An 18,610-nucleotide genomic window follows, 5' to 3' on the forward strand; every position below is an offset into this window, starting at 1 on the left:
GGAACAGTTAAGACCAGTATATATAGAAAACCATTTACTAAGAGTTCATTATTAGAGGCGAACAACTGCCATCCTAGACATATAACTGAAAACATACCAAAGGCACAGTTTACTAGGTTGAAACGCCTATGTAGTGATGAACAGGCTATGATAGTAATCTAATTTCGGGTGCTCTTGAATATGGTAAAATGCAAGATAGGAATAAATTACTGAGTGGCAATCATGACAAAGAAGCAATACAGACAAATACTATGAGATTCATTACTACATATGGTACTAATACTTTTAAAATCAAACAGGTTATACAAAAACATTGGTCAATTTTAAAAAATGATCCATACTTTGATCAAATAGTAGGTGACCAATGTAGTTTTGGGTATCGTAGAGGAAAGAATATAGGCGAATACCTAAATAAGCATAAAAAATCTTCTTTCATGGATAGAAAACCACTTAAGAAACCATGAAGGGTAGTACATTTTGTGGCAATTGTATATACTGTAAAATAGTATAGAAAACTAAATCTTTCACTTCTCCTAATACCACTAAAGTATTTGACATTAGAAGTTTAATTACATGTAATACGAGCTGGATAATTTACATGGTAACATGTAGATGTGGAGCCTTTTATGTAGGACAAACGTCCAGGATTTTTAAAAATAGAATAGCATTACATGTCAGTGACATAAATTGTAAAAGAACGCGAAGTGCTTTATATAAACATTAGTTAGAACATAAAAGTGCACATTTTATCTATGTAGGGATAGATATAGTATTAGGTGAATTTTTGACTATGTCACAAAAGCATAGAATTTTGGATAAAAAAGAAAAAATGTGGATCTTGAAATTGGGTGCCCTATTTATACCAGGGCTGAATGAAAGTTTTTGAACCTAATGTCATATTTTTTCCATCAACATGTAAGAGTTCTATTATTTTCAATATATTTTGGATAGCTGGTTTGTGGATGTTCATGCAATATAGATATATATGTAGTTTAAATATGCCTGTTTAGCTATTGCTGTTATTATATAGGTATACCTCTTTAAATGGGCGTTTAAAAATGTAATTTAAATGTACGGCAAGTTTATCCAGGTACTGTGAATACTGATGATGCCTATATGGTGAAACCGGTCTGTAGTACCAGGAATTGTGGCAGTTTGAAGCCATCATGAATGGATAACTAATAAAATTGGAAGAAAAGTATTGCTGTTCGCATCTTTGGCCATTGGATTTTGGATGTACCCTTTACAACGAGTGCTGGAGTTAGTAGGGTTTTATATATATATATATATATATATATATAGAGAGAGAGAGAGAGAGAGAACACACCTTTCGTTGGGTACATGGCGGTGTATACTATTTCCCGAACTCCGCCCTTTTGTGTTTTAACCTGTCACAATACACACCTGCTGTTGGTACATCTCAGGTAGCTTAGTGGTAGGTGATTGTGTACATGGTCGCGTGTTCTACTCCTGGCAGTGGTTGTTTTACCTCTCAGAGTAGGCACTATTAGTACAAAGGTAAATAACGCACATTTCCGCAGTTCTGGGCTGCTTTGCCTGTGATCTGCGCGATATTCAGCAAAGGTTAGACCTGTGGTTGCGCATATCCATGTAGTCATGTTTAAACGACGCTTATCGGCACTTACCGGCGCAAAAACACGCTAACATGTGCTTAAACGTGCTTTAATGACCTACATCCAACATCCATTATTCAGGATATCGGAATTACGTAACAGCCCTTGCAGGTCGTGGAACCGGAAACATGCACGAGACAGTCAGTGGCTTTACCACTGGGGCACCTGGGATATGTACAAGTGTTATGGTGTTTAGTATGTGGACTGTACTATGGCTGTTCCTCCATACTGCAAACAAATGTGTAACTCAGTTAGTTTACATATGGATGATACCTGTTAATGGTATGTCCAAGTGATGCTTAATGGATGTGCTCCAGCTATGGGAATCCATGTCACAGTGAGCCACACACTCTAATGTGCTACACCTTGCCACAACCATAACTGGAGAATGCTGGGGTGACAGATACCTGTTATGGGTACTCCCCATGCTTTGGAACTACATCCCTGATTACATTATATGGAGCACCTCATTAACACACCATGGAATCGTTGCAGAGTGGGTGGGGAACAGTGGTTACACCCCAGGGATCCCGCAATTGGCTCTGCTCCACAGAGGGATAGTTAGTTGAGTTAATCAATGGGGTGGCGACAGCAGACACATTTCGGCTAGGCTTATGAATGGCCTCTGACAATTAGGCATGTACCTACCGATGTACCTAGGAACCTATACATACAGTATCAACACATGCTGTTAGCTCAATTTACTGTTCAGGTGTTGACTTACCTTGTACCAATAGCTGTTGTGTGTGCAATAGTTGAGGGCTGCCTATCTAGGATGCACACAGTAGACCACCTATACATGACAATTTACAGGTGGTCGTGTGTGTGCCATCCATTTTACTGTGTGTGCAGGTGGAGAAGTGTGTCAGTCCATAGGGGCCTACACTGTCAGTGTATGTGCTATACGTTCCCTCTTTGCCAAGGCATGGGCATATTGGGCATGCCTCCGTCTGCCTACTGGGGCTGGCACAGGGTGTTCGTGGTCTGAATCCCTCTGTGCCTGTGGTGCCCTTGGCAACTGCGGTGGGCTGTGAGGGCCTTCACCATTATGTCCCTGCTGCAGCTGTTTCCGCAGGATCATATTATGTAGCATGGCACATACTATGAAGATGTGGGCACACGTGCCTGTTGAGTACTGCAAGGCTCCACCAGATATGTCCAAGCAACAGAACCGTGATTTCAGCATCCCAAACACACGCTCTATGATGATTCTGGTTTGTGCGTGTGCCTCATTGTGGCGTTCTTGCATGGGTGTGTGTGCATTTCTGATGGGAGTAATCATCCACGGCTCCAGTGCATAGCTAGCATCCCCCACAAGGTGGCCATATGGGATGTCCCCCCTGACAAATATCTGGTGCAGCTGTGAGGCATGCCAGATGTGGGAGTCGTGGTAGCTTCCAGGGCTGCCAGCACACACATCCGTGATAATGCCCTGGGCATTGCACATGACCTGACAGTTGATGGAGTGGTATCCCTTGCAGTTTATGTTGCACCTACCATGCTCACCAGGTGGTGACTTGATATGTATGTGCGTGCAGTCTATTGCACCCAGTACCTCCGGGTAATCTGCCACATGGTGGAAGAGGCGCATATTGCTGGCCAACTTCTCCTGAGTTTGGGGGAAGTATACATGCTCATTGACATGTGGTAACATGGCATCCAGGAACTGGTGGAGTACCCTGGATGCTGATGCCTGTGAGATCCCCATGATATCTCCAGTTGGCCTTTGAAAGGTACATGTGGCTAGTATTCTCAAGCTTACACATAACTTCATGTTCACTGGGTGGGTTCCCCTCTGTTGTTTCTGGCTCTGAGGCATGGCCGGCACAGCTCAACGATTTGCTGTATGATGTCCGTGTCCACCCTGTAACGCTCTACTATCTTCAGATCATCTAGCCCCATGATAGGTTATCCTTGGTCTGAACACTCTTCTCCTCTTCTGGTGCCTGAGGTGGTTGTCAGCATCATCCTCCACACCACCTTCAGTCTCCAACACATGCTGGTGAATCACAGCTATGGCAGCTCCCAACATGTACATTGTAAAAGTTTCCCATCTGTTTACACCGATGGTGCAGTGTTTGGGAATACACGAGTGTATGTGAGGTGCCTTCACACTTTATACTATTGTGCTTTGGAAGCTGATGATGTCATAGGGTGTGTATGTACAATCCGAGCTGCAGGGTATCTTACTTATGTGTTTTACCGCAGGTACTGCTATTGTGATGCCTTTGGTGTTGAATTACATTTAGCTGCCATGGATCACCTCTTGCCCTTGCCTTCACTTTTCAAAATGATTCCCCTCCCATTGTTAGGCATGCTTCCAGCAGCCTGCTTTCTTGTTTTGTACTTTCCCAACCCAGGATTGTGTTGCAAAATGTGTTCTATAGCCGATCTACTGCAGGTTTGCTTTGCTCTGCTGTGACAGTTTTCTTTTCTTTGCAGTCCGGCACCTCCCCTGTCCTGTTCTGCAGGTTGCTACTAGCAGCCTTGTTAGCTACCATCAATGGCCCACTGTGAATTAATAGGTGTTAATTACTCAGTTGTACTCCAATTACCCTACTGCGGCATTTCCTTATTGTCTTCCCGTAACTTCCTGTTTCAGCTGTGGTGCGTGCCGCGCACAGCCAATTATCGGGTTTTGAGCACGTTGTCATCTGCGTACACATGTGCTTTTGGTCACCTTGTGTGCTCTCAGCTAAGTAAAGCTATGGCTACAACCACACCCCTATCCTGCGGCTTTGCTTAGCAACGGGCAACCCGGATTAGCAATGTGCTTACAGCTGCGGTGGCACACCCCTCTGCTGATGTCATTTATACCTCCAGGCCACTCCTCGGTGTTGTACCACTGTGCCGTGTGGTACATCCTTAGGCCGGCAGGACATTTGTGATTCAGTATTACTTGCCTCATTTGCATGGCATTGACTACAAATTCATAGGTACCGCGCTGAACACTGTCACAGACCCTTAGCAACCCTTTGTGCCTTGGTTGTGGTGTAGCATGCATACCATTGACTATTATGGTGAAATCATGATTTGTGTTACATTGCAATTTTATGACATCTATATATATTTTCCTTGTGTTCCCGTTTGCGCACACATGCCCTGCGGTTGTACTTTGCATTAGTGTGGCCATGACATTAAATGTTATTTTTTTATGTGTTGTGCGTGTTTTTTTATGCCATTGGCTGTATATTTAGCAATTGGCATATGTTACATTTGTAATACATAAGTTTGGTCCGCTTTCATGGCTCCGATGTTCTGTTTGTAAAAATGTAAACCTTTTTTTTTGGTTTACATTTCTGTATGCTTACGCTACGCCTGCACCACTTCATGAATCACTATGTACCTTCATTTGCATGTTGCACTACTGCGCATGGGGTGATTAGCATGCATGAGCCGAGAGCTGCGCAAATCTGGCGTACGCTGGTAGTGCACGTGGAATTGGATCGTACCTGAATTGCTCGGCGGCCATATTTGGCATTAGACCACCTATGCTACGCCTGCGCCTGGCGCAAGTTTCATGAATCCCGGAGACATTTTAGTCCTAGTCTGAATAGACAACACAGAGTTAAATGATAACAGGAATATATAGGTAGTGTGGTCAGCCCCATTCACTTTACACAATTTAGTTGTTAAGAGTCATGGCATGATGTTAAAAGAATATAGTATGTTTTTACTTTTTTTCTTAGACTAGATTTCTAATCTACAGTTAAAGAACCTGATTAAAACCCATACCAAATAAGTGCTCTGAGACCAAGAAAAAGTGCACAATCACATTAATGCTATTAACTCATTACATCTGAGTGATGCCTCCAGGTGTATCTGCAGTTAACTTCGACTGACACCTCTAGGCGTCAAATATTGGTTGCTAATATTTGCATCAATAATTACAAAACCATGGTATGTACAAGGTTTTAAAAGATTTCTTCTTAATGCTTACACAATGTCAAACTCAACTGCATTAATATTTAACCTCTGTCTAGTGCAGGTAAATAGATATTAACTGTTGTTTTTATCATATTAATTTACATAGATATAATTTGCACATTTTTCTAAATATCTCAACAACCAAGGAACACAGACAGAACTCTTTAGCCTATTATGCAAGCTCTCAGCACGTTGAATAAAATACTGCTAATAGTATGTGTATAACTTGAGTGGTTGCTGAGATATTGTTAAGTTGTTTACAAAATATTACAAATGTAATTGTTAACTGTGTTTACTGTGATTTATAAAATTCTGTTTACGACCTAGAACCTAAAGAATACTACCACTATAAAAATAGTTTGTGCTGAAGAGTTTGCCAATTATACCTCTTTCATAACCCTCATGGTTCCATCGATAATGAACATTTATTTGAAATGTGAGGATATAATTTGACTGTCAAAAGGCTTAGGCTGCGTCCATTGGCAGTTACAATGCAAACTTCCTGAACTCCATTGGAGTGAATGAGTTAAGGCTCAAAATAGTGCAAGAGTGCACCAACAGATGGGCACTGTCAGTACACAAAGAAGTAAAGGTATCCACCAATGGAGGAAAGCTGTATGACTAGAAGGAAGTACAGAATTCTACCACCAGAGCAGTGCTTTAGGAACAGGAGGTAGTACAGAAGTCTTCCAACAGAGCAGAGCTCACAGGATCAGGGTTTACACTTCTGATAGGGAGCCATCAGATTACTATTATCTGAGCCAGCACTTTTATACATTTTATAACAGAAAGTTCTTCTCCCCAATACAGTTTGTATTTTTCATACCCAGTTTAGATTCTCAAAGGCAAAGGTATAATGTGTGTGCTCACACACACACTGAAATATGGGCATATCTTATATATCTGTGGTATCTATAGATCAAATATATAAAAATATTTCTCTAAATAGAAAAATCTTGATAAAGTAAATATACTGACACACACACACACACACACACACACACACACACACACACACACACACACACACATGACTTGTCTTTTATAACAGTCAGGGTGAAAAGCAGAGAAGTGTTTATGATAGCTTTATCTACACATATGTATGTTTTTGTACCAAAGCAGTGAGGACTGAGGTCACAAACCACCAAGAAAACAGAGCAGAATGGATGTGGCCAACATAGCAGATACTTAATAGCTCTTGTGAAATGTGTAAAACATAACAGGATTTCAAAAATTCCAGTGAATTACTTGAAACCTGTTGTTAACCAAATGCAAGAAGAAGACTATCTATTTCAGAACCTAAACAAGATATGTTTTATTTAAAACACCCCACGCCATGTTATGTTTAGTTACTGCTGGACTCTTATTTCTTCATTGTTTTACAAAAAAAATGAACAATTCTGAAACAGCATCACCAGATGTTTCTGTGAAAAAGAACTCCAATCACTGGGTTCTAGTATATAACAACTGTCATCAAAAATATATAATTTAGATCTCAAAGTGGATTCATAGGTTAATAGATAAGTACTACGTTAGCTGCTCAATGGGGGCCATTTTAAGCCTAGCCAATATCCCTTTTTGTGCTCAAAATAACCTATCCCATTTTGTTATAGACTGGCCTTATCCCAGGGTTGATAATTATATATTACCCCAATGAGATTAACTGAGATCATGCCATAGATAATTTGGGGGGACCCACACATGGGATAAAAAATTTAGGAGATGCAGCTGCCCATTAGTAGAACAGGAGGCAGTCCTGGGACAAACTTTCTATTTCCCTTCCATAGATCTAAGTTGTGCTTGAAAATGGATTGGGATCGACTTTTTTTATGTGGATGTGGAGTCATTCCAGAGCAGCATTTCCCCTGTGAGATACACCTCTCAACCTCCTTGCCCAAGAAATCTGGACAAAGGTAAAAATTATGGGAGGGACAAAGACTCAAAAATAAGGACATATTTTAAATATTGCTCTTATAAACTTAGAAAATTGCTAAAATAATGCTTTGCATTAGCATACATTTTATGAAGGATTGAAGTCTGAAATTCAAATGTCTGTCACTATTTAGTGACTTCATTTCTAAATGGTTTTTCAGAAAGCTGCAAATTTTGTGAGGAAGAGATCAAAAATAAGAGACAAAAATTTGTGCATTCTGTAATAATCAGGATAGTTGAAATCTATGCTGCGAGATGTACCCATCTCTTCAAACCATTCTCTTGATCCCGAGACTATATCTTATGCCTTTTGACTTGCAGATGTGCAGTTACTCCAACATTATTGGGTTGCAGGATGCCTTGTATGCTAGACACAGGTCACCTCTTAGAAGTCTGTAAGATACCAAATATAGTGACAGGGCTTTGAGTTGGTCCATGTAGGACATGTAGGATATTCTGTTAAAGAATACTGTAATAAACAGATTGAACTGATTACAAGTATAATTGGGAATTAAAGTTGCCAAATAAGTGCTATAGAAACAGCTGTAAATGACAAGTAATATTTTCTGGCGAAGAAACATAAGTAGAGTTTTTACTAAAACAAAATAACTGGCTTTTAGAAAAAAATAGATGACCTGGTGAAGAAAGAGAGAGAAGGAACAACACAGGAATTTATGATGTTCCTAAAAAGACAGAAAGAGATAATATTGTAAATTTTCCTACATCTTGGTTCTCTGAAATATTAAACTTGCCTTAAACACTATCTCAAGGAATAGAGGAAGCACACACAATGCTACCTAAAGCTTCATCTAAAAAATGTTCTTCTCCAGGGTCACAATTAAGTTCATTTTCAGTCTAGACAACAATCTTATTTTAAGAACTGATTCATTGAATCCTCCACCCAAAACTAAAGGAAACATAAGATTTGATAATGACTATTCTCCTGAAGTGGTGGAAAAAGAAACAATTGAGTTTCACTTGTTAAAGAATTGAAGAACATTGGAGTAAGAGTTCACCTACTTTTTCCAGCAAGGATAAAATGCTTTAACTTAATGTCACAATATTTGTACTTGCCTAGAAGAAGCAATGTCATTGTTATCTTCATGGTGGATGAAGACTGAATGCTTGAGCTTCAGTTGCCTGAAGTTCACCTCATCGATGAGCAGAGTTTCTCAACAGGAGTGAGGACTGTCCCCCTTCTTTGAGTTGGTGTGATCATGGCATTGGTATGTATAAGTTTGGGGTGGGGGCCTTGGCCATCACATTCAGGGATGCATGGGGCTGGCCCCCTTGCAAAAACTCTTAAAAATATTTTTTGCAGTCTTTTTAAAAGAATGCAGTTCTGGGATTCTGATGCTTGTTGCATTCGCTTTCATATGCTCAAAGTAAAAATATTCTGAAAACCTTTGGGAATATGGACTGGACACCAGCTGCACTGAAGAGCCAGATGGAAAAGGATCAAATGGAAAACAGTTATCATCAAAGCAACTAAAGGAGAAATGAACCGATATTAATATGAATGGCACTGCTCACATGTTGTGTGGTACCCTATCATATCTTTATGGTACCTCCCCAATTGAAATTTTGCATAAGCTTCCATTTTCTGCACTTTATGCCAATATGGCCTGAAAATGGAATATCATGAGCTATGGCCAGAACTGCCTGAATGTGGAATATTTGGACTACTATCTAGTGCACCATTTTCTCTTTCTATCCTCCTTCCAGGAGTCCACTATTTGTACAACAGTCCATGGTCCAAGTATGCAGACTCACTGTGTCCTTGAAAATCAGAAGCTTGCTTGGCTACATCTAGTCTTTCAAACAGATTTTCATATCCTTAGGAAAACAACTCAGTGCTTAATCCCTTACATCAAGTTCTCTCAATAGTTCAAATATAATCATGTGACATCAACTGACATGCCTTTTAAATTAGTTCTCTCTTGAAATTATTTACTTTTTGATCTCTGTTTATCACATATTCTCTAAATGTTTCCTATATGTTCAGTAGTCAGCTTAAAACATTTGTACAAAAATATTTAACTTTGGTATAATCCAGACAGTCACTGTTAATTTACTTGTTAATCACATATCTTGCCTTAGGAGTGATTAGAAGGGTTATAAAGCTTGTCTTTCCTCATGTACTGCCACATCCTATTTGGTCCTGAATGCACACACATTCAAATGTTCAAATAAAGTCATCAAAGTCACCCCCTTCTTGTTACCAAGAAAGCAATTTAGCACATACCTTGGCACCCAGGGCTAGAACTTTATATCTGCTCTTCCCATGCATTTGGTGAAGAATGATCATTTTATTCATACAGTTGCTTATTCTCTTTCACCTGCACCATGGCCTATTCATACTGATACTGCCTGTCTTGCTGTTCGGCTTTGGCCTCTTTCTGCTACTGATCCTTTTGCATCTACTGCTTGCATTCTCTCAAGTGCTTTGCGTTAATTCATTTCCAGATCCAGCTCTGGTTGCTGCAGTTCAAGACACTGTTTAAGATCATCTGGGGGCATACTGAGTCAATAATTTGCACTTAGAGTTGCTAACAGGCTTATTCTAGATTTTTGAGAACTGAAACTGAACTGCAGACAATGTGACTATCAACTCTTCCTTGTTCAGATCTCAATGTGGGATTTCTTTTGATTTACTCCCTTTAGTCATCTGTCACACTGACATCTTTCTATAATTTGCATATCCAGTGTTTATTTGTTCTGTTTCCTTACATTTTCCATGTGAAAAATAAAATAACTGCTTTGCAGTGTGTATTTATAATGTAAATGCAATGGTGCACACATTTTTATACAACAAAAAATATTTTGCAGGCTATACAAAAGACCAGTTTACAAAATTCTACTACTGCCATGAGTTAATATGGCAGGAATGGTCATAGGAACCAATAAACAAACATCTATCTATATGTATACATGGGATTTGGCCTTAGCATATGACAAATTAGTACTGCTATATTGGGCTGTAGATAATGACTGCTATGCCCAAACAATGTCCACAGTGAACAGTTGAACAGCAGTCTTAAGACCAATGGATTCCCAGGAATTCACTAATTTCACTCTGAGCCACATCATTCAGTATTATTATCAGCAATAACTATATCTTGGCCATAATTATGTTAAAGTCACTCTTATACACAGTGATTTTTAGGATGGTTTAGACATTCTCATTTCAGTGCTACTACCTCTTTCTACTTTTAAGGTAATTCACTGGCCCTAGCCAGATTACTCTGGCACACTAAAGTAACACTTACTGTGCACTCTTAAAATAAGCTATCTGTACCACTAGCATATGCTAGCTAGTGATAAGTAGTGTCTGTTTTCAAATAGCAGATACCAAGAGTTATAATTCACCAGATTTGTGCAACCTTTTTATACATCAGTAAGCAATGAGGCAGGAGCTTCTGAGAGAGAATGAGTCCTTGAAGAAACGAGACAATGCTGTTTGAAAAGTAAATATATAATCTATTATTATCTAGCACAAAGAAATGTGAAATAAGCCTAGACAAGCAAATGCCATAAGAAAAACACTAGCAAGCAGTTGGTTCTACCACTGCCAATAACTGAAGACAACTTTAATCTACCTCTGAATTTTGTGACCATTTAGCAGATCCAAAATACAAGTGGGCACAATTTATAGACATAAAGTCAGTCATTTGGGCAGCAGACTGTCATTTTTCCTCATCTACATTTCAATTAGATTTTTTATTGCTACCGTGCTTGTTAAGTCTAGCAGACTCTTCAAGTGGAAAGCGCAGACTGACAAGAGTAACTATTGAGCAATTATTTAGAGAAAGCCATTTTAAGAAGCTCAAGAGGTGTGCTCTGAAATGAGTCAATATTTGGAAATATTTAGTTATCAAAGTGTTTTTAGACAAATCTATTTTCCTAAAGTATGTAAGACACCTTGGCTCTTCACTTTCTGCTGGATTAGAATTTTAAATGCAGATAAATTCTCACACAGCAGTATTGCTTATAGAACCAGAAAGTTATAACTATAAATAAAGTAATATAGCTTTGACAGGAGGAAGCAGTGTAAGGAGCATAGATCTCTTCAAATGTGTGTGTGTGAGTGTGTGTATGTGTGTGTGTGTGTGTGTGTGTGTGTGTGTGTGTGTGTGTGTGCATATGTGTATGAAGTAGTTTCAATTTACAAAGGTCTGCTGCATTTCTACAAAAAAAGTCTTGCTTTGTACAGATGTTAGATTGCACATCTTACTAAAAAGGACAATTGCAGGTCTTACACAGCTTTTTACAGTTTCCATATTTGATACAGTTTTACTGTAAAAGACAAATTGTAGTTTTTATACACTGTCTCTGAATTGTATCAAAACTTGTTTCCATATTCAAAAGAAAATACATAGAACCTCAGCTGTGATTTTTTTTTTTTTTTTTTTTTGCAAATAGTGAGTCATTATTTACCTTGTTTAAAGACATGCTAGTACTGTAATCTCTCCAGGAGTCTGGTGCATTCTTTCAGAGAGATGGAAGAGAAACCAAATGCAGTGATACTTAAATGGTAGTATTGTAGGCCATTAGATAGAAAGTTATGAAATGAACTTTCCAGAATGAAGCCACTCAAAGATCAGTTGCCAAAGTAATAAAGTGATCAGGTGAGTATGAAAAAAATCACAATGCTGTTGTATGAAGGCTGTTTTAGACCTGGTAAAAATAAAGAAATGTCAGGCTGAATTAGCCTGCATCCAGTTTTGTATTCTCTAAGACTATTATTGGACTGAGAATATAAAATTATCCTGCTATGGTGTGACTGCTATATTTTAACTGTGCATTCTAATAGTGTGTGTGTGTTTGTGTGTATGCTTATTTGTGTGAATATATATGACATGTTATCAGAAAGTAAGTGTCATTATAGCAACATTAGACATTTATTTTATTAGTATACCTCATCACAACTTTCCTGCACTATATCTGAAATGCCCCAAGAGATGCTTTTCATTCCAAACAAAGCAGGTGAGGCTTCTAAGCAATTCTCATGACAACCTCAGAGATATCCAAAAACTTGGAAGTCAGACCATAAAATGGGATGCGCATACAAAACGTTTCAGGGAGGGTAAGCTCTGTTTATGATAAAGTAATAGAGTAGGAGATTTATAGCTGAGCACATTTGGAGTTTTAGAAAAAAAAATCCTTTCTTGTGTAATCTCATATTTATTGCTTTGAAAAAATGGGCTGCACAACTGAATTCCTCAGTGCAGCAGTTTTGTTTATGAAACATTTGGCTTTTAATGTATTTGTTAACAAGATAAAAGCACTAAGTGCAAGTTTCTCTTTCCATAGATGATCTATAAGTACTGCAAGGTGAAGAGAGTTGCTAAGAGTCACATGCAAGGCGCATGAATATTGAAGAAATCAGATTCAGGACTACAGAACAAACTTCATTATCAGCTCTTACTATTAAGCCTTAGTACTAAATTTGCAAACTGTTTCTTAGTATTACTTGAGCATCATGAATAGGAAACCAAAAATCCAGATGTTTTTCATGTCCTCTTTAATCAGTTAGCCTCTCCTCAGTGAGATTCCACGAAGCCAGGTAAAAGGCCAATGAAAGGAGAAGGATTCAAACAGAGAAAGGGCAATCAGTCTAGAGTCTTAATTACTAAATCATAATGGAGAACATTCCTTTTTTAAATTTCAGACTGAATAACACTCCACTAGTAATGTGAGGCAAAGTCTGGGATGTTAGACCTCCTCCAATGGTCTTAGTATGTGAGATGCAATGAGGGAGATCTCACAGCTTTTCTCTGTATTCACCACATTCTGCTGACCCAAAGTAGTGGAGATAAAGATATATGGCATAGGAAATAGGCATAAAAAAGAATTGCCTGACAAGATTACTTTATATTCAGGATCAGTGAACTTGTATTTGGCAGGATCTGTTTCTCTGCCAGTGGTTTCTTATAAAAGGGCTTTGCTTGAATAATGACCACAGTATACCTCTACTGGATGATGGGCAAATTCATAGTAACAAGAAGTATCATCTATAGTAAAAATGACAGAAGAAATAAAAATAAATTAGAAATGTGCATTACTGTAATATATTCACATCAAATTGCTTTCTTTAATACTGCTGCAGCCAGAAACAATTAAATCAGCGTTAGTAAAAGTAATATCCTAGACCTTCAGTGGCTGAAGAGTAGATAAACTGCATCAGATATCTGACAAATGTTTAGTAAAACTTAAGCTATGCTTTTTCTAATTAAAGAAACACTTTGTCAAAGAATAAGAATATAGGTGTACAGAACAAATGCATGTGTGTGGATGGATGGGTACATGGCTTACCTGTTATTCCTGTCATAACACAGCCAATCTTGTCAGTTAGGGAGAAGAGGTTTGTTACAGTATTAGCGTCCAGCAACTTGTCCTGATAGGAAAGAAAATTAAGAACAAATATAGTATGAAAGGGACACCAGGAAACATTCAGAGCGATAACAACTACAATGCTAGCTACAAATTATAATCACAGGTTTTTGTTTTGTTTCTGAGTGATTACTTAAAACATTTCAAAGTTAAGATTTAAACATTTAGCAGTCATACTACACCTCATAAAATAAAACAAAACACTTTCACTGGAAGGAATGGGAATTTCCCAAATTCTTCTAAAGTCTAATCATAAGATAGCAACCCAATTAGTGCTTTAGAAAAAATACATCTTTCACAATACAACATCCTAAGCTACAAAGCTACAGTACTTCAAAAAGCTTTCATTGAACCATAAGAAAAACTATAGAGAGCAGATAGGTGCCATGACTTTATCTCACAGTTAAAGGTTTGAATGGTTCCTAGCAATCAAAGCTGCAAATGGTTAAGCCCATTAACCTATTTGTTATTGCTTGTAGTGCATGGATCAGGTTATATGGCAAAATGAATGCATTATTTTACTTTGTGAGTAAATTGTTATCAACATGTGTAACAAGTGGTGGCTTCTGCTTCACTGTGTCATTAGATAAGAATATTAAGTGGTGTAATGACAAACATCGAGCTATTCACTGATTTCATGTTATATACAGGTAGCCATTGCTGTCATGATGCTGACATGGGGCATAATCAGTTAAACAATTTGACTTCCAGTTATGACCCATCCATGCACTAAACAGTAATAAAACTCTTAATGCACTCTAGATGACCAGTATTCACTTAGTGTCACAAGCACTACAGCGGCCACATGGGTAGGATGGGAGTGAATTGCCAATGTTATTCTGGGTGGGGGAGGGGGGTACATCCTAGGCTCACTGCAGTAAGCAGCATACAAGCCCAACAAACGCCAACTGCATTAGTCAGAAGGTTATGATGCTGCACTTATAGTCTCCATACTGGCCCTGGACACTTATCAGGTTGAGCCTATGGAGATTAAGGCAGGTTCAGTAGACCCAGTTGGTTAGAAGTGGTGCTTGTGACAGGTGATGGGTCAGCTACGGGGGCAGAGGCTTTGTTTTTCTTACTACAAGTCTTAAATTCTTAAACTACTTTCAAATAAGTAATTGCTTTGCCAAAAAAAGAACACTAATTTTCAGGCTGTTCTACCAGTGATTGTGTAACCAGTGGGCAGTGGTACAATTTCTCCACAACAAATGCATGCATTGTAACTTGATGAGTATTGTTTGCCATAGAAATTATTGCAGGCACTGTTTCTGTTACAACTCTGGCAATTAGTTTTTTAACGTTTTCCTTTTCGTCAGTGTTGCATGGCAATAACGTTTGTATATATACATAATGGGGTGTACAGCACCCCTCCAACATTAAGCATTTCATGCATTGAAATTTAGGATAAGGCATTTAAATAATATGACTTGTATACCCAATATAATCAAGTCATAAAACTGCCCATCCAAAGTAGTCAGAACAGGTTAATACCAGATTAAACAGCTGGTGACGGGATCTGGAGTTCTTCAGTAAGAATTAAAAAAACACTTAAGTAGATGCATCTCTCTTTGCGTTTTTATAGGCTTTTACTCTGTGTTGTGTTTTCTTCTCACATACCAAAGACATGTTGTAGGTAAGTTGGCAAGCCTGTACATTGCCTATAGATAGGCATCCCATTTATATGTGTGTCTGTGTGTGTGTGCATGCTTGCGCACATGTGCTGATGTGTGTAAATGCATGCACACTGGTATGTACAGATGATTGCATGCTTGTCCCATGATAGAAAAAAAGTGTCCCATCTGGGATTAGGTTCTCTGCCTTGTGCCTCCTGAAGACAATGACAGAGTTCATTTCCCTTGCGACCTTATATTAGTTAAAGTGGGTAAGTGGTGAATAAATGAATTTGGATTTTCCATTCAGAACAATGTTTCATCATCTCTTTATTCAAAATGGATTCCATTTTGGATGAAAGAATGTCTTCTGTTAATGAGGATTTTATTTACTCATGCTCCTTCAGGCCCACCTGAATTTACAAGTTATCATAGCCAAACTGTATGCGCTCTTCATGCAACATGCAATAATATCACACCACATCATTATGATGTCAGCAAATAACTGTACTGCAAAAACAGACTGTAAAAGAATGAAAAGAGACAAAAAAATCATACAACTTCCCTTATTAATAAACCATGGAGGTACTTTTGCTTATAATTTAATCGGAAGAGACAGTTATAGTTGCTGTGGAATTGAAAATTAATTTAATTTTTTTCCCCAGGTCTTAGGGGTAAATGTTTGGCTTGTATGATCCTAGTGTCCACAAGACAGAGTGGGGAACAACGGCCAAGTGAAGAAGCTATCAGAAGTTTCAGCACTGTAGTGGTGGGTTGGCCTAAGACAACAGCTATTCCAAACTACCACAAGAGCCTGCACCCTATCCTTGTAGAGCATAACTAGATAATTGCTAAGAGGGATACTAGCATGGACAGTCAACTGCAGGTTTGGCAATATTAGAGAGGCCTTTCCACATTCAATTGGACAGAGTTCACATAGAATTGTGAGTGACAGATGTTTTAAAAATAAATTATTTTAATGATAAAATACTTTGTGTACATGCAATCACATGCAGTTAGCCATGCATGCAAGCAAGCACATGGGGAAGGTAGCAATTGGAGACCCATCCAGTGCCCACTTCTACAACAGAAGCAGGTGCTGTGACTACTTCAGAAGAAGAGCTAGGTAGTATTGGTGGGCCTGAATCTGAGCATTTGAGCCACGGCTGTCAAGAGGTACTAGACTTCTAATTGAAGGAGAAATGTGGTGGATCACAAAGAAATAACTGTGGCAGGCATGGAGGCTGCTGATTCTTAAGGGCAGGGTAGTCTGTGTGCTGGGACACTGGATTATTATAGAGCTAGTGGACTCATGAAGGGATAGGGCTAGAGGGAGAAGTGGTACAGCGGCTACTAGTTTCAAAGGCCTACAATCAGGCAGTCTTGGCCACTGTTCATGATGTCCTTTTTCAAGCCATGGGGACATAAAGTGCAATAAATGGATGTCTATGCAAAATTTGTATTGGACAAGTATTGGAAAAATAAAATGAGAGGGTGCTGCAAGATATATAAACAGTATCAAAAGGTTGACAAGGCATCAGATAAAGCCCAGACTTCTTTGATACCTTTACATGTTGATAAGTAACCATTTTAAAGTCTAGCCATGGACATTGCAGGGCCTAATAGTATCCCAAGCACCACCGGTAAGTATTGCTGTGTTAGGCCATGTTACTAGATACCCTAAGGATTTGGCTCTTTCCTTCACTGAGGCAGGAGAGGTGGTAAGGTCTCTATATCAGACACCATTAACTGGATAGGCTTTCCCTCGGAAATATGGACAGAGACAGGTGCTAATTTCATTTAAGATCTGATGACCTGCTTGTGGAAGGGTTTAGGGTAAAGTAGCTAAAGACTACCCCTATCGTCCTTATAAAAATTTGGTAGGATGGTTTAGCTGTGTTCATAAGGCTATGTTGATAGCATTTAGAGACCAGATAAATCAGGAGTTGGGCAAGAACCTGCCCAGTCTCCTCTTTGCATACAGAAAGGTGTCCCCAAGAGTCCTTGGGTATTTCACCATTTGAAATGCTTTATGGATGAGGTGGTTCCATGATTTAATTCTTTAACAGGTGGAAGGTTGAATGTATGAGGATCACCTAGTACAATACAACAACAGCAAAAGCAATGATATTGTGTTGTGTACGAGGTACACAAAAACACAACAATAGCAAAAGGAATGATGTAACTGGGCAGCTATAGCCAGAGAATATACATTTGGTTAAAAGGGATGCTGCTTTTCTATCTTCAACAAGATAAGCTGTAGGAGGTATGGAAGCAGGGTCCCTTCACTACTGAGGGGAAAGGTAAGCAATGTTACCTATGGGGTAGAATTACCAGAAGGCAGGAAGACTCTACCATGTTAACATCAAGCCATGAAGTCCTGCCATGACAGACCATGACAGATACCGTCATTCTGTATTTGCTTTGGGTTACAGATGGAATCACTGGGGGGCCTTGAGGTAGATTTTCTCAGTGAATCTCAGTTTGACACAGCATTAGATGAGATAGTGTTTTCAAAGCATCTGTACCCTACCCAGGGTTAGAAAATCCAAGCAATATCGAAAAAGGTTGGGGGCATGTTCACTGATACCAGGGTGTACACAACTGATGGAGCAATATGTGGACACAGGGACACAAGAGGCAATTAAATGGGCTCCCTACAGGGCGCCTGAGAAACTCCATTGCAGATGTTGTGTCTGGAGTACAATCCAGGAATCCAACAGATGTTGGGCCTCACTAGTAGTGCTGATGCCAGAGTGATGAGAGGACCATGTTCTGTGTAGACTATAGAAAGCTAAATAGTCACACAGAGTCTAAAATGGTGTTTTATGCTTAACCAGTGCCGAGGACAGATGCAGCCTTACAGTAGTTTTGTGAGGCTAAGTATCAGACTACTGCTGACTTGGTTAAGGGATACTAGCAAGTACTATTGACACCATCAGTAAGGGAGATGTTTGCAAGGCAGAGTCTTTCTAATGCCAATACCCATCCTCATAGGGAGCCTCCTGACTCCTGGAGGACCAAACAAGTCAGGGTAGGATGAAAGGATGGGCGCCCATTCACTCATCAAGGTTTGCCTTAAAGGAAGTAAAAAAGGGTATCACTATATTT

At 39.0% G+C, this 18,610-nt stretch overlaps 1 protein-coding gene across 3 annotated transcripts in view; it reads right to left on the reverse strand.

The window, feature by feature from the left end:
* Positions 1-18,610, reverse strand: part of LOC122794445 (proteasome subunit alpha type-6-like) — a 428,663-nt gene that overhangs the window by 223,066 nt on the left and 186,987 nt on the right. For all 3 annotated transcript variants that reach the window (XM_044062831.1, XM_044062841.1, XM_044062851.1), the window contains exon 3: positions 13,809-13,890. In XM_044062831.1, coding sequence (XP_043918766.1) covers positions 13,809-13,890 — 82 coding nt within the window. The remainder of the gene's footprint in view (positions 1-13,808; positions 13,891-18,610) is intronic.

This window comes from Protopterus annectens, chromosome 1.part0, assembly GCF_019279795.1.
Source record: "Protopterus annectens isolate FY-2018-M chromosome 1.part0, PAN1.0, whole genome shotgun sequence".
Lineage (NCBI taxonomy): Eukaryota > Metazoa > Chordata > Ceratodontiformes > Protopteridae > Protopterus > Protopterus annectens.